The 18,431-nt window shown below is 40.1% G+C and overlaps 1 protein-coding gene across 2 annotated transcripts in view; it reads right to left on the reverse strand.

The window, feature by feature from the left end:
- NTS (neurotensin) overlaps positions 1-11,675 on the reverse strand; it is a 32,417-nt gene extending 20,742 nt beyond the window's left edge. The window contains exons 1-3 of one of the 2 annotated variants that reach the window (XM_063930509.1): positions 11,456-11,538; positions 9,636-9,735; positions 8,389-8,450 (exon numbers count right to left, since the gene is read on the reverse strand). In XM_063930509.1, coding sequence (XP_063786579.1) covers positions 8,389-8,436 — 48 coding nt within the window. In that variant the 5' untranslated portion in view covers positions 8,437-8,450; positions 9,636-9,735; positions 11,456-11,538. Of the gene's footprint in view, positions 1-8,388; positions 8,451-9,635; positions 9,736-11,455 lie in introns of both variants that reach the window. The other variant, XM_063930508.1, reaches the window with a different exon arrangement.
- Positions 11,676-18,431: the final 6,756 nt, after the last annotated feature.

Consider the following 18,431-nt stretch of genomic DNA (forward strand, 5'->3'; position numbering starts at 1 on the left):
GTATCAATTATCATTAATTTAATCATTATCACATAGTACATAGAATACCAATCTAGCAGGAACCTCCTGGATATGAGGTAGATGAAAAAAACTTTATTTTAAATAATTACAGTGACAACGAAATCTTGATTCCAATGGAAAGATTTGCTTAAAGTTAACCAGGTTAATGTTAAGCTAATTCTATATGCCACATACTTTACAATTTAAAATCATTTTACTTACAGTGATTTATTTATTAATCAATGTTGTATTAACTGTCGTTGATATAAGCATCCAGTCTTATATATACATTTTATGTCTATACACTTGACAAGAAAAATATACTGACAAGCATTAAACATCAAGTAGCTTATCCTAACCCTCTGTTCCATGCATCCCTGAGGAAAGGCTGCAGACAGGCATCAATAACTTGCAGATATAGGACACACTGCATACAGGTACATATAACATGCAGATATAGGACACGCTGCACACAGGCACATACTGTATAACATGCAGGTAAAGGACACGCTGCACACAGGTACATATAACATGCGGATATAAGACACACTGCACACAGGCACATACTGTATAACATGCAGGTAAAGGACACGCTGCACACAAGTACATATAACATGCAGACATAAAACATGCTGCATACAGGCACATACTGTATAACATGCAGGTAAAGGACACGCGGCACACAGGTACATATAACATGCAGACATAAGACATGCTGCACACAGGTACATGTAACAAACAGATATAGGACGCGCTGCACACAGGCACATATAACATGTAGGTATACTATAGGACATGTAGTAGAAACAAACATAAAAAACACATCAACGCGGCTGCGTTTGACGGCATGGCGGTTGAACGCCGGATCCTGAAGGAAAAGGGCATTCCGGAGGAAGTTATCCCTACGCTATTTAAAGTTAGGAAAGAAGTGAACGCAAACCATTATCACCGCATATGGCGGAAATATGTTGCGTGCTGTGAGGCCAGTAAGGCCCCAAAGGAGGAATTTCAGCTAGGTCGTTTTCTGCACTTCCTACAAGTCAGAGGTGACTATGGGCCTAAAATTGGGTTCCATTAAGGTCCAGATTTCGGCTCTATCGATTTTCTTCCAAAATAGAACTGGCTTCACTGCCTGAAGTTCAGACTTTTGTTAAGGGAGTGCTGCATAGTCAGCCCCCGTTTGTGCCTCCAGTGGCACCGTGGGATCTCAACGTAGTGTTGGATTTCCTGAAGTCGCATTGAGTTGAGCCACTTAAATCCGTGGAGCTACAATACCTCACGTGGAAAGTGGTCATGCTGTGGGCCTTGGCGTCGGCCAGGTGTGTATCAGAATTGGCGGCTTTGTCAAAAGCTCTTATCTGTATTTTATATGGATAAGGCGGAATTGAGGACTCGTTCCCAATTCCTTCCTAAGGTGGTAGCAGTTTTTCATGTGAACCAACCTATTGTAGTGCCTGCGGCTACTTGGGACTTGGAGGATTCCAAGTTTCTGGACGTAGTCAGGGCCCTGAAAAGTATATGTTTCCGGGACGGCTGGAGTAAGGAAAACTGACTCGCTATTTATCCTGTATGCACCCAACAAGCTGGGTGCTCCTGCTTCTAAGCAGACTATTGCTCGCTGGATCTGTAGCACGATTCAACTTGCACATTCTGCGGCTGGACTGCCGCACCCTAAATCTGTGAAAGCCCATTCCACGAGGAAAGTGGGCTCTTCTTGGGCGGCTGCCCGAGGGGTCTCGGCTTTACAAATTTGCCGAGCTGTTACTTGGTCGGGTTCAAACACTCTTGCAAGAGTCTACAAGTTTGATACCCTGGCTGAGGAGGACCTAGAGTCTGCTCATTCGGTGCTGCAGAGTCATCCGCACTGTACACAGGATTCCTGATGACGGTTTTTCTTTAATAAAACCGAAACGTAGAAGTTATATATGGACTTCGCTTGATTATTTACCTGTGAGTACCGCCTTCACAAACCTCTGTATGCATCTTTTACGAAGGCACCGGGTCATTTGAATTGAAGGTAGCAAGGAGTGCCAGTTCCACGAATACATTATATATATATATATATATATATATATACACAGTATATACACATACAGAACTTACTACTGTAGTGAGTTCAAAGGTGGTTGAACAGATGTGCTTCATAGCTGGAGGCGTGGCTTTAGGCAACATGAATTGGTGGCACTTCAGGTGGATGGGGACGGGGTTTATAGTAGCCGTCAGGTTGGGCAGAGCTACAGGTAAGGGGGAGGAATGGGCAGAGCTTAGGGAGGCCAGTAGTGTTGAATGACTGGAGGTGAGGCTTCAGACAGCCGGGGGGTAGTGGGCGTGGCTATGACTGACTAAGGAGAGGGATCCAGACTGCCATGAATGAGTGGGCAGGGCTTAAGGTACCCGGTACGTGTGAAGTTTTAAATTGGAAGATTAGATGATTGTGCTGGGCTCCTCCTTCACCTCTCTCCTCATCTGCCCACCCTCACCGTGCCCAGGCCAATACTTGCACATTAATAGAAGCACAACGGGAGGTGACAGTATCCTAGTACTAGCACCAGTACTAGCCCAGGGGTATGAGCCAGGGAAGGGGGCGGATCCCCATCTCTGTGAAGCTTGGGACTGCAGTACTGGCAGTCCCCATCTGATGGCAGCCCTGACTGTAAGTCACTGCTTTCTTGTTTTTCTCATTTGTTTATGTACTTTGTTACACATTGCAGAACCCTTGTGAAAGTGGAACCATAAAAATAAAGTAATAATAATAATAATAATAATAATAATAATAATAATAATAATATATTAACATATCTTATGATAGTAGATAAATATTGAATTAACACCCATTTATTTTACAATATGAAGCTATTACCACTTACAGATTTAAATAAAAAACTGGTCTGATAGACTAGAAACTACATATATCACATAATATTATAACTTTATTTTTTACTAGATACTATTAATATTACTATTACAGGTTGAGTATCCCATATCCAAATATTCCGAAATACGGAATTTTTTGAGTGAGGCCGAGATAGTGAAACCTTTGTTTTCTAATGACTCAATGTACACAAACTTTGTTTAATGCACAAAGTTATTAAAGATATTGGTTAAAATGACCTTCAGGCTGTGTGTATAAGATATATATGAAACATAAATGAATTGTGTGAATGTACACACACTTTGTTTAATGCACAAAGTTATTAAAAATATTGGCTAAAATTATCTTCAGGCTGTGTGTATAAGGTGTATATGATACATAAAAGCATTCCGTGCTTAGACTTGTGTCCCATCGCCATGATATCTCATTATGGTATGCCATTATTCCAAAATACGGAAAAATCCGATATCCAAAATACTGCTGGTCCCAAGCATTTTGGATAAGGGATACTCAACCTGTACTATTTACTATTTTATAGATTAATAAGAACTCAAATATTAAAGTGCAGTAGTTATAAGAGATGTTAAAATATATTGAACGTTTCATATTTTGCTGGTTCTAAGTATTTAAAGACTTTTGTGGTGCAATCTTCAATATATGCTGATATTATTTTGTAACTCAAACTTTGCAGCGTGCGTTCACAGTTTGCGGTCAATGTTTCACTGTTTGCAACTCATAAGAATGTTAAAAATAATTAAAAAATTTGTCTGTTTAAGTTTAATTGGCTTATTTTATAGTATTTTAATATTTATTTACATTTACAACATTGCAGTGTTCAAAATCTGCTGTTCACATTTGAGGTTTATGGTGTGCATTAGATAAATCTTAAAATGTATAGAAAAGCAAAAACTGGAAACCTCAAAAACTGCGCTATAGCACTCAGGCAGCCTTATTGGTATATATACACCCAAATAGGTGTCTCTCCACAGCACCTTGGAAATTGTAGCAGTAGAAATAAGAAATAAGGGTATATGTACCGCCAGGCACCAATACACCGCAATATCGTGCAAAATTGTGATAAAATAAATATAGAATATGTCCTTTATGATCAGAAGATGTGATCCCTCCTCAGGCAGTGCAATATACATGCACATGAATCAGCACATGAGGATAAAAGCAAAATTACAAATCATGTGTAGAAACATAGGTTTAATCACAAGTTATACACATATATCACATTAAAATGAGGACAAATGGAAATGAACCAACGGTGTTAACATAGTAACATAGTAACATCGTAACATAGTATCTAAGGTTGAAAAAAGACAATTGTCCATCGAGTTCAACCTATTTGTGGTCTCCTATGCACGATTATTTTGTATAAAATTTTGACTGAAGTTGATGACTGCCGTTACGTTTTACCCCTCTTTTTTATAATAACCATAGTGCGTGACTATGCCCCGTAACCCTGGATATCCTTATCCATTAGGAATTTATCTAACCCATTCTTAAAGGTGTTGACTGAGTCAGTCATTACAACTCCCTCAGGCAGGCAATTCCAAACACGTATCGTCCTTACCGTAAAAAAGCCTTTACGCCGTATTGTGCGGAATCTCCTCCCCTCTAACCTGAGCGAGTGTCCAAGAGTTCTCTGTGTTGATCTAACCAAAAACAGGTCCTGCGCAAGATCTGTATATTGTCCCCTTATATATTTGTAAATGTTGATCATGTCCCCTCTTAATCTCCTCTTTTCCAGTGTAAACATGCCTAGTCTTGCAAGCCTTTCCTCGTATTTCAGCGTCTCCATACCCTTAATTAGTTTGGTCGCCCGCCTTTGAACCTTTTCTAGCTCCAGGATATCCTTTTTGTGGTAAGGTGCCCAGAATTGTATACAGTATTCAAGGTGTGGCCTCACAAGTGATTTATATAATGGGAGTATAATACTCTCGTCCCTAGCATCAATTCCCCGTTTTATGCATGCTAACATCTTATTAGCATTCTTTGCTGCAGTCCTACTTTGGGTACTACTGCTTAGTTTGTTATCTATGAGGACACCTAAGTGCTTTTCCAGTACAGAATCCCCTAATTTTACCCCATTTAGTAGGTAGGTGTTATTTTTGTTCTTGTTACCACAGTGCATTACCTTACACTTGTCTGTATTGAACCGCATTCTCCATTTCGCTGCCCAAACTTCTAATTTAACTAAGTCATTCTGAAGCGACTCAGCATCCCCCTCCACATTTATAACTTTACACAATTTGGTATCATCTGCAAAAATTGACACCATGCTCTCTAGACCTTCTGTTAGGTCGTTAATGAAAATATTGAACAATAGCGGTCCTAATACTGAGCCTTGCGGCACACCACTTAGCACTTCAGTCCAAGTTGAAAAAGATCCATTAACCACAACGCGCTGCTCTCTATTATCTAACCAGTTTTTGACCCAAGTGCATATTGTGCTTCCAAGCCCTGATTCTTGTAGCTTGTAGATAAGTCTCATGTGTGGTACAGCGTCAAATGCTTTGGCAAAATCTAAAAAGATTACATCCACCTCTTTACCCTGATCTAGGTTTGCGCTTACTGTTTCATAAAAGCCAAGTAAGTTGGTTTGACAGGATCTGTCTCTCATAAACCCATGTTGATTCCTTTTAATGACCTTATTGACTTCAAGGAGCTTCTGAATACTATCTCTTAGAATATCTTCCAATACTTTCCCCACTATAGATGTAAGACTAACTGGTCTATAATTACCTGGTTCAGCATTACTTCTTTTTTTGAATATAGGCACTACTTCCGCTATACGCCAGTCTTTGGGAACCATACCTGATATTACTGAAACCTTAAAGATCAAAAATAGCGGTTTTGAGTTCAGAGTGAAGCTCCATTAGAACCCTTGGGTGAATACCATTGGGACCTGGTGACTTATTAATCTTTAAATGTTTTAATCGGTCACAGACTACTTCCTCGCTTAAATAAGTACCTATCAGTGGGATATTCTCATTATTGAGATTATGTGTTAGTCCCTGAATTGGATCCTCTCTAGTAAATACTGTTGAAAAAAAATCATTTAGTGTGTCCGCTATGTCATTATCATTTTTGCTTAAGACTCCCAACTTGTCTTTTAAAGGGCCTATACTCTCCTTCTTTAATCTCTTGCTATTAATGTATTTAAATAATTTTTTGGGATTCGCTTTGCTTTCCTTTGCTACTAGTTTTTCAGTTTCTACTTTAGCCGCTCTTATTTCCTTTTTACATATTTTGTTATATTTCTTATAGTGCTGAAATGACTCTGCTTCCCCATCAGATTTGTATTTTTTAAATGCTTGCCTTTTCTTGCCCATAAGTTCCTTTATTTTTTGTTAAGCCACATCGGTTTATGATTTCAATTCCTTTTTTTGCTGCTCGTAGGAATAAATTTGAGTGTATTTTTAGCTAGCAGGAATTTTAGTACCTCCCATTTCTCCGTAGTATTTTTTCCTAAAAACAATATCCCTGAACAATATCCCATTCAATATCCCTGAAAAATACCCTCATCTTTTCAAAATTCGCTTTGCTAAAGTTTAGAGTCCTAGTTGAGCCAGTATAGGGCTGTTTATGAAAATACTTTAAATACTGTAGTGCAAAACAATTACCAGTTCTCAATCAGCACTAGGGCAGTGCAATATATATGCACATGAATCAGCACATGACTGTAAAAGCAAAAATACAAATCATGTGTAGAAACATAGGTTTAATCACAAGATTTTTAAAATCACCAGTTCACCTCCCGGGCAGGCAGTCTGGGATCCTTCTCACTGGTGAATGCTCAGCAGAATCAGTCAGCAGGCACTGTGGGGGTCCCGTTTTTACGTCAACGCATTTCAACCCTATCCTTGGGTCTTTTTCAAGGCAGTATCAACAACAGGCTCTGAATGGCTCTCAGCTACGTATTGTGCAATACCAGTGATCCCAATGCACATCGCTCTGCCCTTGGTTAGTACTGGCAGGGCTGGCTGTGGATGGAGTAGAGGGCAGAGCGATGTGCATCGGGGTCACTGGTATTGGACAATACATAACTGAGAGCCATTCAGAGCCTGTTGTTAATACTACCTTGAAAAAGACCCAAGGATAGGGTTGAAACGTGTTGGCGTAAAAACGGGACCCCCACAGTGCCTGCTGACTGATTCTGCCAAGCATTCACCAGTGAGAAGAATCCAAGACTGCCTGCCCGGGAGGTGAACTGGTGATTTAAAAAATCTTGTGATTAAACCTATGTTTCTACACATGATTTGTATTTTTGCTTTTACCCTCGTGCTGATTCATGTGCATGTATATTGCACTGCCTGAGGAGGGATCACGTCTTCTGATCATAAAGGACGTATTGTACAGTATATTTATTTTATCACAATTTTGCACGATATTGTGGTGTATTGGCGCCTGCCGGTACATATACCCCTTATTTCTTATTTCTACTGCTAAATCTTAAAATGTGTCTATTTAATTTGAACATGTTGAACCCAGTTCCACCATGTGTGCTCGTCACGACAGTGTGCAAATGGGTCAATTATGTGAGAAGCTTCTCACCCATGTTGATATTGGCTCAAACATGGTCAAACTTGTTTTCATTGTTTACATTTATCAAAGGCTGGATTAAGATTTGTGGGGGCCCCTACCACAGAGGCTTCGTTAACCAGTAGAGAGTGCATGGTCTTGGCTCCCTGATAAATAAATATAGTAAATACTAATAGTACATGCAGGATAATGTAACAGATTAATAACAGCAACGCACAGTATAAAATACTCCATAGCCCTGTGCAGTTTAATGTAACATATATAAAATGTATAACTCAAGTGTACAGTCTGGAACCTAATGCCCAGAGGAGAATATGGGCCCCAGGCAGTGGGGTCCACCAGGGGTTTCCCCTGTACCCTGTGGGCCAGCCCAGGCCTGGCTATTGTGCTCTGATCTTACTTGCCAGTCAGGAAGTTACTTTTTTTATTGAATACCTTGTTTCACAGACGAATTGAAGACATAAAAGACATATTGATTCTATGCTGTATGTATGATACCGACATAAAAATTATGTGTGTTTGCTGTCTGAAAGCACAAAGTCAAATAAATAATTTTCTATATAACTAAGCAGGCTTTTCTGTGAAGGTTACACAATCCAGAAAGTAGAGTATTGGCAAATGTTGGAGCATAACTCTCAGCATGGTCTCTATGCATTGTACCTCTAGCTACAGTTATTGTGTCTTGACAATAAAGATGATTGAGAGGAAGTGCTGGTCTACAGTATATATTTAATGGTATAAAGTGGCTACAGTAAGTGTGAGATTAAAGGAATTCTCATTCTCATGACTTCTTGTTGAGGTACAGAAGAAAAGCCTCTTATAGTCTCAGCTTCATCCTACAAGAATTGATTTGTGCTCTATCCTGTTCTCAGCCAATATCTGTGATTAGAACGGAATCAAATACATTTAACTAAAAAACAAACAAACCAAAAATACTTCAACACTTAAATAAATGAAATACACACCTTTGATGAGTACATATTGCTAAGCACGTCTGCTTCTAACGCTTTCATCTCCTCTTCAGAATCTGTCAAAGCAGCACAAAAAAATAAAATGAAAAGAAAAATAAAATGAAATGAAATGCATGCATGTAACTGTTCATTGGTGCATTCATTTTATGCTGTTTTTGAGATATCCCACTCGTGATTTACATGACAATGCAAATAAACACGAAGTAAAACGCAATTGCAGTTAATAAAATCAATAAAATAATATAATAAAAGTTCATTTTTTAAATTTTCATAGTTAATATGATCAACACATAATTATGTTCACTGTAATCCTCAATGTTAAGATACATTATTACAGAAATTTTAAGTATGCAAGATAATCCAAGAGAAATGACATATTACACTACTGTATGTATAGAGAAGTGACCATTTCTTAAAAAGCTGAGCATTGGTCTACGTACGGTACAGTATCTGTCAATATTTATCATTGTTAGAGAAAGTCTGTTTAATGTATCAGTGGACATTTGGTCCAGCCTGCCATGATAAGGAATACATTACTACTATATGTGTGATAAATGTACTACCGTCATACATGATTAAACTCCTTTTACTACTTTAGGTAAATGTCATATAAAGATATGCGATGATGAATATTGTTTACTATACTAATTCACATTTTATAACATACTGGTTACTTAAACATAAATTGTATTTGATAATAGAGCACAGTGGGATATAGCATATAAGGAGGATAGGTAAAATGTTAGTGAAAATTCTCGTACATTAATATTTATATTACATGAGCAAATTCTCTATTGCTGTCTAGTTTACGGTATAAAGAAGTCGTGCACTGGAAGTACAGAAAAAAAATAGAAAAATATATATTAATATAATATAAAATATTACCATGCAGTAGGTTTAGACATATGTTTTGCTGCATGTATTTGAATGCTGTGTACTAAACAAATGTACTGTATATATGGTGAATGACTACTAATGTTGTTGTGTTGAACAAAATGATATTGATTGTGGAAGTAAGCCCTGTAATGTTAAAAAACTCTAAGGTACAAATATATACAAATTCTTGTTTCATTTGATTGCAGAGATGTTCTGAGTGGTAATGAAGAAATATGTACTAAGAGTTCACTATGAAGATACATGAAGTAAATATGGAGATAAAATGGTTGATACTATTAATATTATATGCATCATTCATTTTCTCAATGATTGCTCTAACTAGGCTACATTGAGACCAAACGTACCTAGAAAGCTAAATTAGGATAGTCTTTATCCAAGACACCTCTATCACAATACACATCTATTCACTTAAGAGTACCAGGCTTGCCTGTATCTTTCTGGGTCCTATGAAGAAAGCATTGTGATTTTAGGAAAACAGAAAGAAATAATAAATTTACAGTGTTGAGGAGGAAATGCATTGAGTTTATTCTCCTACCATCCCCCAAACCTTTAAATCCAGTTATATAAATAGATATACATCGATCAAACAAATCTGATTGGTGCACATCTTTCTAGCCACACAACTGCTATAGCATGTAATACACAATGAGTGTATAGGCTAAATGTAGGTGCTTTCAATATGGCTGTAGGAGTTAATGCACATATTTAAATATGTGCATTTTTTTAATCTAGAATGGGAAGTGCTAAGATTCTACTTTTACAAGGATGCAGATTTCAGCACTTCAAATACAGGATGCAAAAAGTGCATAGAAATTTAAATAAGTGCATACAGTACATCACATTGTCAGATGGGCATTAATTATAGAGTGTGAATGTTTACTTGTTATAGCAAATGCTCATGGTTTAGAATGTGAATATAAAAAAAATGTGTTTATGCATATGTTAAAGCATCTTAGTGAGAGTTACAGTATTGGCTGTCTTATGTTTTGCTGATCCACTGACAACAGTCATGTAAAACCAAAGATAGGAATATCCAGCATGCTATGTATTGTGCAAAAAATCCCAAAGACTACTCATTTGGAAAACTTTCTCATATTACAGTGTGATGTGGATACTGCATAAGCAGGAGTTACAGTAAGTCAGTTATGTAGTAGAAAATTATTGTTTTATCACGTTGGGCAGGGTCACAGGAATAAAATAGAACAAAACAATTTGATGACCTGTGTTTTGATAGTGGAATCACTCTGGTATGACAGCAGAATCTTCTCTGTAATGTTATGCTGACCGAATATATCATTGTCTCAGAAAACCGCAATCGCCTGTCAGAGAACTGCCCTATTCCAAATGTGACCCTGACCTTACACAGGGGAACAAAGCCAATTATTTCTCAGAAATCAGTATAAAAATTCTACATTCTTTTTTCTACCTGTGTAAAGTTGTGATTGATTTCAGAACTGAAGAATGTGAGGAAGATATGGCTGAGATCTGTAATTTCTCTGACAATGACCCCCCCTCCCCTTAGCAGTAAGGGTTTCAAAGTGCTTTGTGTATGCGTGCAGACAAATTCACTAATAAAGCAGTTTTAACTACTGCTCTGCTTTCTGTGTGATTTATCATAGTCCTGTCATTTGTAACAGATTCTAGGCAGTAGTAACACCCACTTATATTCAGCTCTGGCTGATACAGTACACTAAGATCAAAAGATAGAGATGGAGAGACATTGCTTTGGAAAAAGACTAGAAAGGACTATTGCAGAGAGAAACAAGCGAAGAATAGCAACTTAAAAAGAAGAAAAAAAAAAGATGTTCTATCTTTATCATAGTATATTACCAGCATAATGTTTGCAAAACACTTTTATTCCAAGCTGTTGTACTAAATGTCATATTGTTTCTGCATTTCTATAAAGCAAGCAATGGTAAAATTTGGAGTATTTTACTAAGTGCTACGTTAGACAACTTTCTAATTTGTAAATTAAGAAAACATTCTTTATCTTTATCATCCCGTATTACTAATGCAAAAAAGACATTACAAAGCAATCTGCCTATTTAGTAGAGATTAAAGAAGCTTCTTGCTGCATAAATACATAATGTTACACCACAGCCTAGCACGATGTTCAATTTCACATGTACTCAGTAAGAAGTCTGCTACTGAGGCAATACATTACCTGTGCACATCCCACAGCAGCTGAAAGCAAAGAGCATCAGGCACATCATCTGAATTCTTAGTCCAGTCATCACTGAATATTTGAAGAACTTAAGTCCATACAAAAAAAAACAAAAATGCAACTGAGACTTTGGAATCTTCTCTCTCTCCTCTGCTGACTAGACTGCTCTGCTTCTCTGTACCATTATAGTGCTGGACCCTCCCTAAGTATATAAGCAGTGAGATGATGTCACAAGTCTACAGGAGAGCATATTGAAGATATCCCCAACCCTCCTCTTTCAGCTGTTGCTGTTCTATACACAGCATCCCCTAATTGCGAACAACATGACGCACAATGGTAATAATAGTGGTTTCTGGCTGAGGATGTAACATAATGATGTTCTGGGCTTACTTGCTTAGGGCACAAGTAATGAAATATAATAAAATGAGTCTCCTTTTTAATTTATGCTGATAAAACATTTATTTGGCAAGCACTGTACTTTATTACTTTTACTACTTATAGAACCCATTACAATTGCAGCGTTTAAACAGTAAACTAGTGTTGCTGACTCTGATGAGGTATTTTTAACTACCAAAAGTTGGTGACATTCATTGATGCTGCTCTGTCACACACTACTGAAATACATCTTCAGATGACATCTGCTTGAGTTCTGACTGATTGGAAACAAAAGACATTGATAGTAGGGACAAAGGAAATTTAGCTTTTGGGGTGAAATGTACTAAGTGGCTGTTTTTAATGTTTTTAGAATGGAGCAAAATGTATTATATGATGTTATCACCTTTTATATAGCCACAAAGTAATAAATGTTGTCCCATCATATAAATATTTTTGAACACCAATTAACAATTAATATTGCCCCTTTAATATAACTAATAAATGTATTGCTCTCTTAATAAATTAAACAAATAATGTTCCCTTAATAGAATAATAAAATTGTAATTCCCCATAATAGAATTATCAGTCTTATTTGCATCATTATTCAATACATGATTGTCCTATTTAAATGTGTACAATGATTGCTCTCATTTTAAATGACCATTTAGCTGAAACAGTATGTGTTCTGAGCTATCTCATCTGTCACGACCACTTCATTGTTTAGTCCTTTTTGTCAGCTAATTTGCAGAGATTTCTGTTCCCATCACTACATAAATTTGGGGTTTTTGAACATGTAATGGTAAAAACTTTGATGGTCATTTGATGTTCTGTGCCCGATGTTCGATATTCTTTGCTATTCTAAAGTGTGGTTTCTCTGAATTTGTGCAGCAGGTTTGAGTTTAGTAAATTCAAATCCACCAATAACTGCAGCAAAACCACCATACAACTAATTGTCATAAGCCAGAGGTTCCCAAACACGGCCCTCAAGGCACCCCAATGGTCCAGGTTTTAGGTATATCCATGACTCAGCACAGATGGTTACATCAAATAGACTGGGGTGCTAATTATGTCACCTGTGGCCAAGCATGGATAAACCTAAAACCTGGACCGTTGGGGTGCCTTGAGGACCGTGTTTGGGAACCTCTGCCATAAGCCGTACAGAAGCCAGGGCCAGTTCTAGGCCTTGTGGTGCCCAGGGTGAAAGTTTCCTATGGCGCCCCCCCCCCCATGACAGTTGGTGAACGCCGATGGCACGTGCCCGAAAACAGGGGCATGGCTTCATCATAGGGAAGGGGCGTGGCTTATTCATGGGGTAGGGGCATGCCCACAGTTATCCCCATGTACTTGTGCCCCCCTGTAGCTGTGCCCCCGGTACTTGTGCCCCCAGTAGATGTGCCCCCAGTAGATGTACCCCCAGCAGCTTTGCCCCCAGTTAATTTCCCCCAGTAGCTGTTCCCCCTGTAGCAGTGCTCCCTTTAGTAGTGCCCCCTGTAGCTATGCCCCTTGTAGCCATGCTCCCAGTAGCAGTGCCCCCTGTAACAGTGCCCCCAGTAGCTGTGCCCCCAGTTGATTTGCACCCTGTAGCAGTGCCCCCTGTAGTAGTGCCCCCTGTAGATTTGCCCCCAGTAGTTGTGCCCCCTGTAGCTGTACCCCTAGTTAATTTTCCCCCAGTAGCTGTTCCCCCTGTAGCAGTGCCCCTAGTAGTTGTGCCACTGTAGCTGTGTCCCCTATAGCAGTGCCCCCAGTATGTGCCCCCTGTAGTTGTACCCCCTGTAGATTTGCCCCCAGTAGTTGTGCCCCCTGTAGCTGTACCCCCAGTTAATTTTCCCCCAGTAGCTGTTCCCCCTGTAGCAGTGCCCCCTTTAGTAGTGCCCCTAGTAGTTGTGCCCCCTGTAGCAGTGCCCCCAGTATGTGCCCCCTGTAGTTGTACCCCCTGTAGATTTGCCCCAGTAGCTGTGCCCCTTGTAGCTGTGCCCCCTGTAGGGGGCTGCACCTGTAGTAGCGCCGCCAGTTACTGTGCCCCCTGTAGTAGCGCCACTTTGAAACCCTAAAAAAAAAATACATACCAGCCTCGCTCCTGCTTCTGGACCGCTGCTGCCGCTGCTGTTGTCTCCGCGCACCGGCTCCTCTCTATGGGAGAGACGTCATGACGTCTCTCCCATAGCAGCGCCGCACTGACACTAGGGGTCAATTTTTGCCTCTAGCGTTCAGCAGCGACGCTGGATGTGTGTGCCCGCAGCAGCCGGGAGCCGGGGGAGCAGGTCTGGAGGGAGGGTGGATTAGTAGCAGCTCTTGCCACGGTGGCGGTGCCCTTGGGGTAGCGGCGACCCTAGCAAAAAGCCTGCTTGCCCGTGGCAAGAGCCGCTACTGATAGAAGACTGTGATTAACTTTTGGTTTATTGTGGACTGAACCCTGTGTGGAACAAGTGCACTTCAATACACAGAGTAATCACTTTTTGAAAGGATTGGGTTCCACATTTTCTGTTTATTTCCACACTTTCATGAAAAAGTTCCCTTGTGTTCTCCGCGATGTTCCGCCTGGGAATTGGGGAAATGAAACGTTAAAAATGCCCAATTTACTGATACTGACCTGATACTGGATTTTCAAACATGTTTAATATTCCCAATTCTCCGAAATAGCCGTTGGGGAATCAGGATATTTCCGCAATTTAATTGTATTGTATGAGGCCTTAATTTGGATTGCCTCAGATTAAAACATTATTTTTATTTCACATATTTTTTGGAGGGTAGCGAAGACTTCCACTGTTTAATAATGCTGCTGTCCCCATCATTGTTGTTTATATTTCAGGTCATTTCTATATATAGGGTGGTATTCAAATGATGTATAATGCCCAATCTCCTTTCTAAAGTGATCCGCTTTATCACGCATATCGTGCCCATAGTAATCAGGTTTAGCTGCGTAAAGGGTTGGGCGCCCTCGTTACCCCAGGGGTAGCTAATTGAAATGATTATACCATGCCCGTCAGCAGAAACAGGATGGATGTGGAAGGGGATGGAAAGAATTGAATACCTCCCATGGTGTTTTATGCTCCGATATTCAGTAATGATCTTATTACTACAATTTCTATTAGTCTTTGTTCACCAGAGGTTAGAATTCGCAGAATGCAATAATTTTTCAATCAAGAGCAGGAACTGAATTTGTTACTGTACTTAGAAATCTGGACAAATGTTAGCACTAGACATAAGGAGCAGTGCAATTTATAATCGAATGGATACAAGTTGTCTTTAGTAACATTTTATCTATTTATCCAACGCTACTACATACATGGGCTGACTCAGTCACACGCTGCTGCAATCTCTTTAGCTTCTTTTGCCACAGTAACATTTGATTTATGCTAATGCTAGTAAAAGCCCTTCCCCTGGTGTACTAGTATGTATCTGAATGTACAAGTACTAAGACACCCATTTTTTGTGTCTTTAGACACAAATACCCCACTTGGTGGATTCTTACATGCTTTGGAAGCATCATCAAAACTTGCACCTGCCTCATGCTAGATGCAGATTCTACAGCAGAGTATTGCTTCCAATAAAAGCAATAAGCATCTGACTTCACAACCAGTTATGCAACAAATTTGCTACACTTCCATAATACAGCCATAAGATGGTACCTTTCCGTGCATCTGAATAGCCACCTCCCACTTACTGCCCAGAAATGACCATTACATTCCTAATACACTTCTGATACTGGGCATCTCAATCATTTCAGCACTGCGGGATGCAAATTTTTAGTGACTTAGACACATTTTAAAAACATTAATCATTTAACTGAATATCAGCATTGTGTATGACCGAGAATCAGGCACAGAATATCCGCCGATCTTTATCAAAATAAACCTTAAAACAAAAACATGGGTCGGACTCCACACTAGATTTCCCCCCTCCCCAAAGCCTGTCAATCAAGATGGCCTTAAGAGGTAATTGGAGGTATTATAATCTTCTGTAACAATCAACTATTAATATGTTATGCTCACTAGTGGAAGTATTAAATAGCAGGTTGGGAGTGCTCCCTAGAGTCAGATATCAACTATCATGAGTAAAGGAGAAGAAGACTCTTGGTTAGGGGCACATTCATAAACACTCATTGAGTTATATGTAGTTGTTAAATCTTACCTTTTATTCTGTATTGTTTTGAATAATGTGAGAAAAAGAAATTGTTTAAAAAAAAATATAATACTGTCTTGACCACACATATACACTATAACACCTCATTAAATAAATTATATAAACAATCCTTATTGTAACTCAAGCCCTATTTCACACCTGATCGCAGAAGCAAAATATTTCTCTTATGGGCAAAACCATGTGCACTGAAGGTGGGGCAGATACAACATGTGCAGAGAGAGTTAGATTTGGGTGGGCTATTTTGTTTCTGTGCAAGGCAAATACTGGCTGCTTTATTTTTACACTGCAATATTTAGATTTCAGTTTGAACACATCCCACCCAAATCTAACTCTCTCTGCACATGTTATGTTATATCTGCCCCCCTGCACTGCAGATGGTTTTCCCATTAGAGAAATTTTTTGCTGCTGCGATCAGGTCTGAATTAGGCCCACAGTTATTACTTGTTCGTTGAGTTTTACAACCACAGCAAGTTAGTGTAGAATGGCCACCACACAAGTGTGTTCAGCAGACCACACATGCACAGCAAAATTGCGAAGGCAGAAACAGAAGAGAAGTGACAATACATTACACAATTGCAGATGAGCTCCTTTCTTAGTTCTGCATGTGTTTTTTAAAGTATTCATGTGAATGTTAAGTTTGATGTTCAGTTTATACCTCTTGCAATTTTTTTGTGGTGGCAGGAAGACAGTGGGTGACATCAGGAGGCAGTAGTTGACAAGGGCAGTGGCGCATGCAGGGGGGGTTTCCGAGCACCCAACCCCCCCCCCCCACCTCCACCAAAAAAGAATAATATATTTTTTTTGCTGCATGAGTATTATTAACGGCTGTCTAGCATCCTCTGCAGCCTGCTGTCTTCCTGCTGGCACTTGTAAGTGCTTAATAAAAGTCTATTTTATTTTAATTATAGCACATATATATCCATGTGCATACATATATTAGAGATAAGCGGGTTCGGTTCATCGAGATCCGAACCCCCCCGAACTTCACCCATTTTACACGGTTCCGAGGCAGCCTCGGATCTTCCCGCCTTGCTCGGTTAAACCGAACTCGCCCGAACGTCATCATCCCGCTGTCGGATTCTCGCGAGATTCGTATTCTATATAAAGAGCCTCGTGTCGCCGCCATTTTCACTCGTGCATTGCAGATTGAACAGAGAGGACGTGGCTGCGTTCTCTCCCTGAAAAGCTCCGTAATCTGTGCTCAGTGTGCTGCAAATATCTGTGCTCACTGTGCTGCAAATATCTGTGCTCAGTGTGCTGAAAATATCTACGTTCTCTGCCTGAAAACTCTCCATATCTGTGCTCAGTGTGCTGCAAATATCTGTGCTCAGTGTGCTTTATTGTGGGGACTGGGGACCACCAGTATATAATTATACTTATAGTAGTACAGTACAGTAGGCCATTGCTGTATCTTGCAGCTCTGTGTGGGTGTAGTACGGGTGACCGGCGGTCTCCTGACCGCCGGTCACCTTACCGACGCCGGGATCCCGGCAGCATACCGACGCCGGGATCCCGGCGGGGAGGGGCGAGAGCAGCAAACCCCTTGCGGGCTCGCTGCGCTCGCCACGCTGCGGGCTCGGTGGCGACCTGCGGTCGCCACAGGTTCTATTCCCACTCTATGGGTGTCGTGGACACCCACGAGTGGAAATAGTCCCTGTTGGTCGGCATGCCGACCATCGGGATAGTGAGCCGTCGGGCTCACGGAGGAGGTCATGTGACTGTCGGTCAGCCGACCGGCGGTCACATGACTACCACCCACTCTGTGTCACTGCAAGTATCCATTCCATATCTGTGCTGCATTTTTGTGAGCAGTATATATAGTATTACAGTGCAGCATTTTGGTGACCAGCAGTATACATATATAGTACAGTACAGTAGGCCATTGCTGTATCCTGCAGCTCTGTGTCACTTCTAGTATCCTGATCAGTGCTCAATATCTGCTGCATTGTTGTGACCAGTATGTATACTGTACTGTGCGACATGTGTTATACACCTGGTGATTATACATCCTGTAATCTGTACTGAGCGATGTGTGAGATACACTTGGGGATTATACACCCTATATTATTATTATTATTATTATTATTATCCTTTATTTATATGGTGCCACAAGGGTTCTACAGCGCCCAATTACAGAGTACATAAATAATCAAACAGGAAAACCGCAACTTACAGTTGATGACCGTATAGGACAAGTACAGGGTTAATACACATAGTTACATCAGCAGATGACACTGGAATAAGTATCAGGTGGCAGAAGACTGCTGGATGTGGTACAGTTGAAGATTATTAAAGTAAGACAAAGGATAAGCACATGAGGGAAGAGGGCCCTGCCCGTGAGAGCTTACAATCTAAAGGGGAGGGGTAGACAGACATGGGTGACACAGATGGGGTACATAGAGAATGTGGAACAGAGGGTTAGGATGAGATTTGGCTGGGTTTGGTGAAGAAGTGGACC

The sequence above is a fragment of the Pseudophryne corroboree genome, chromosome 6, assembly GCF_028390025.1.
Source record: "Pseudophryne corroboree isolate aPseCor3 chromosome 6, aPseCor3.hap2, whole genome shotgun sequence".
NCBI classification, from domain to species: domain Eukaryota; kingdom Metazoa; phylum Chordata; class Amphibia; order Anura; family Myobatrachidae; genus Pseudophryne; species Pseudophryne corroboree.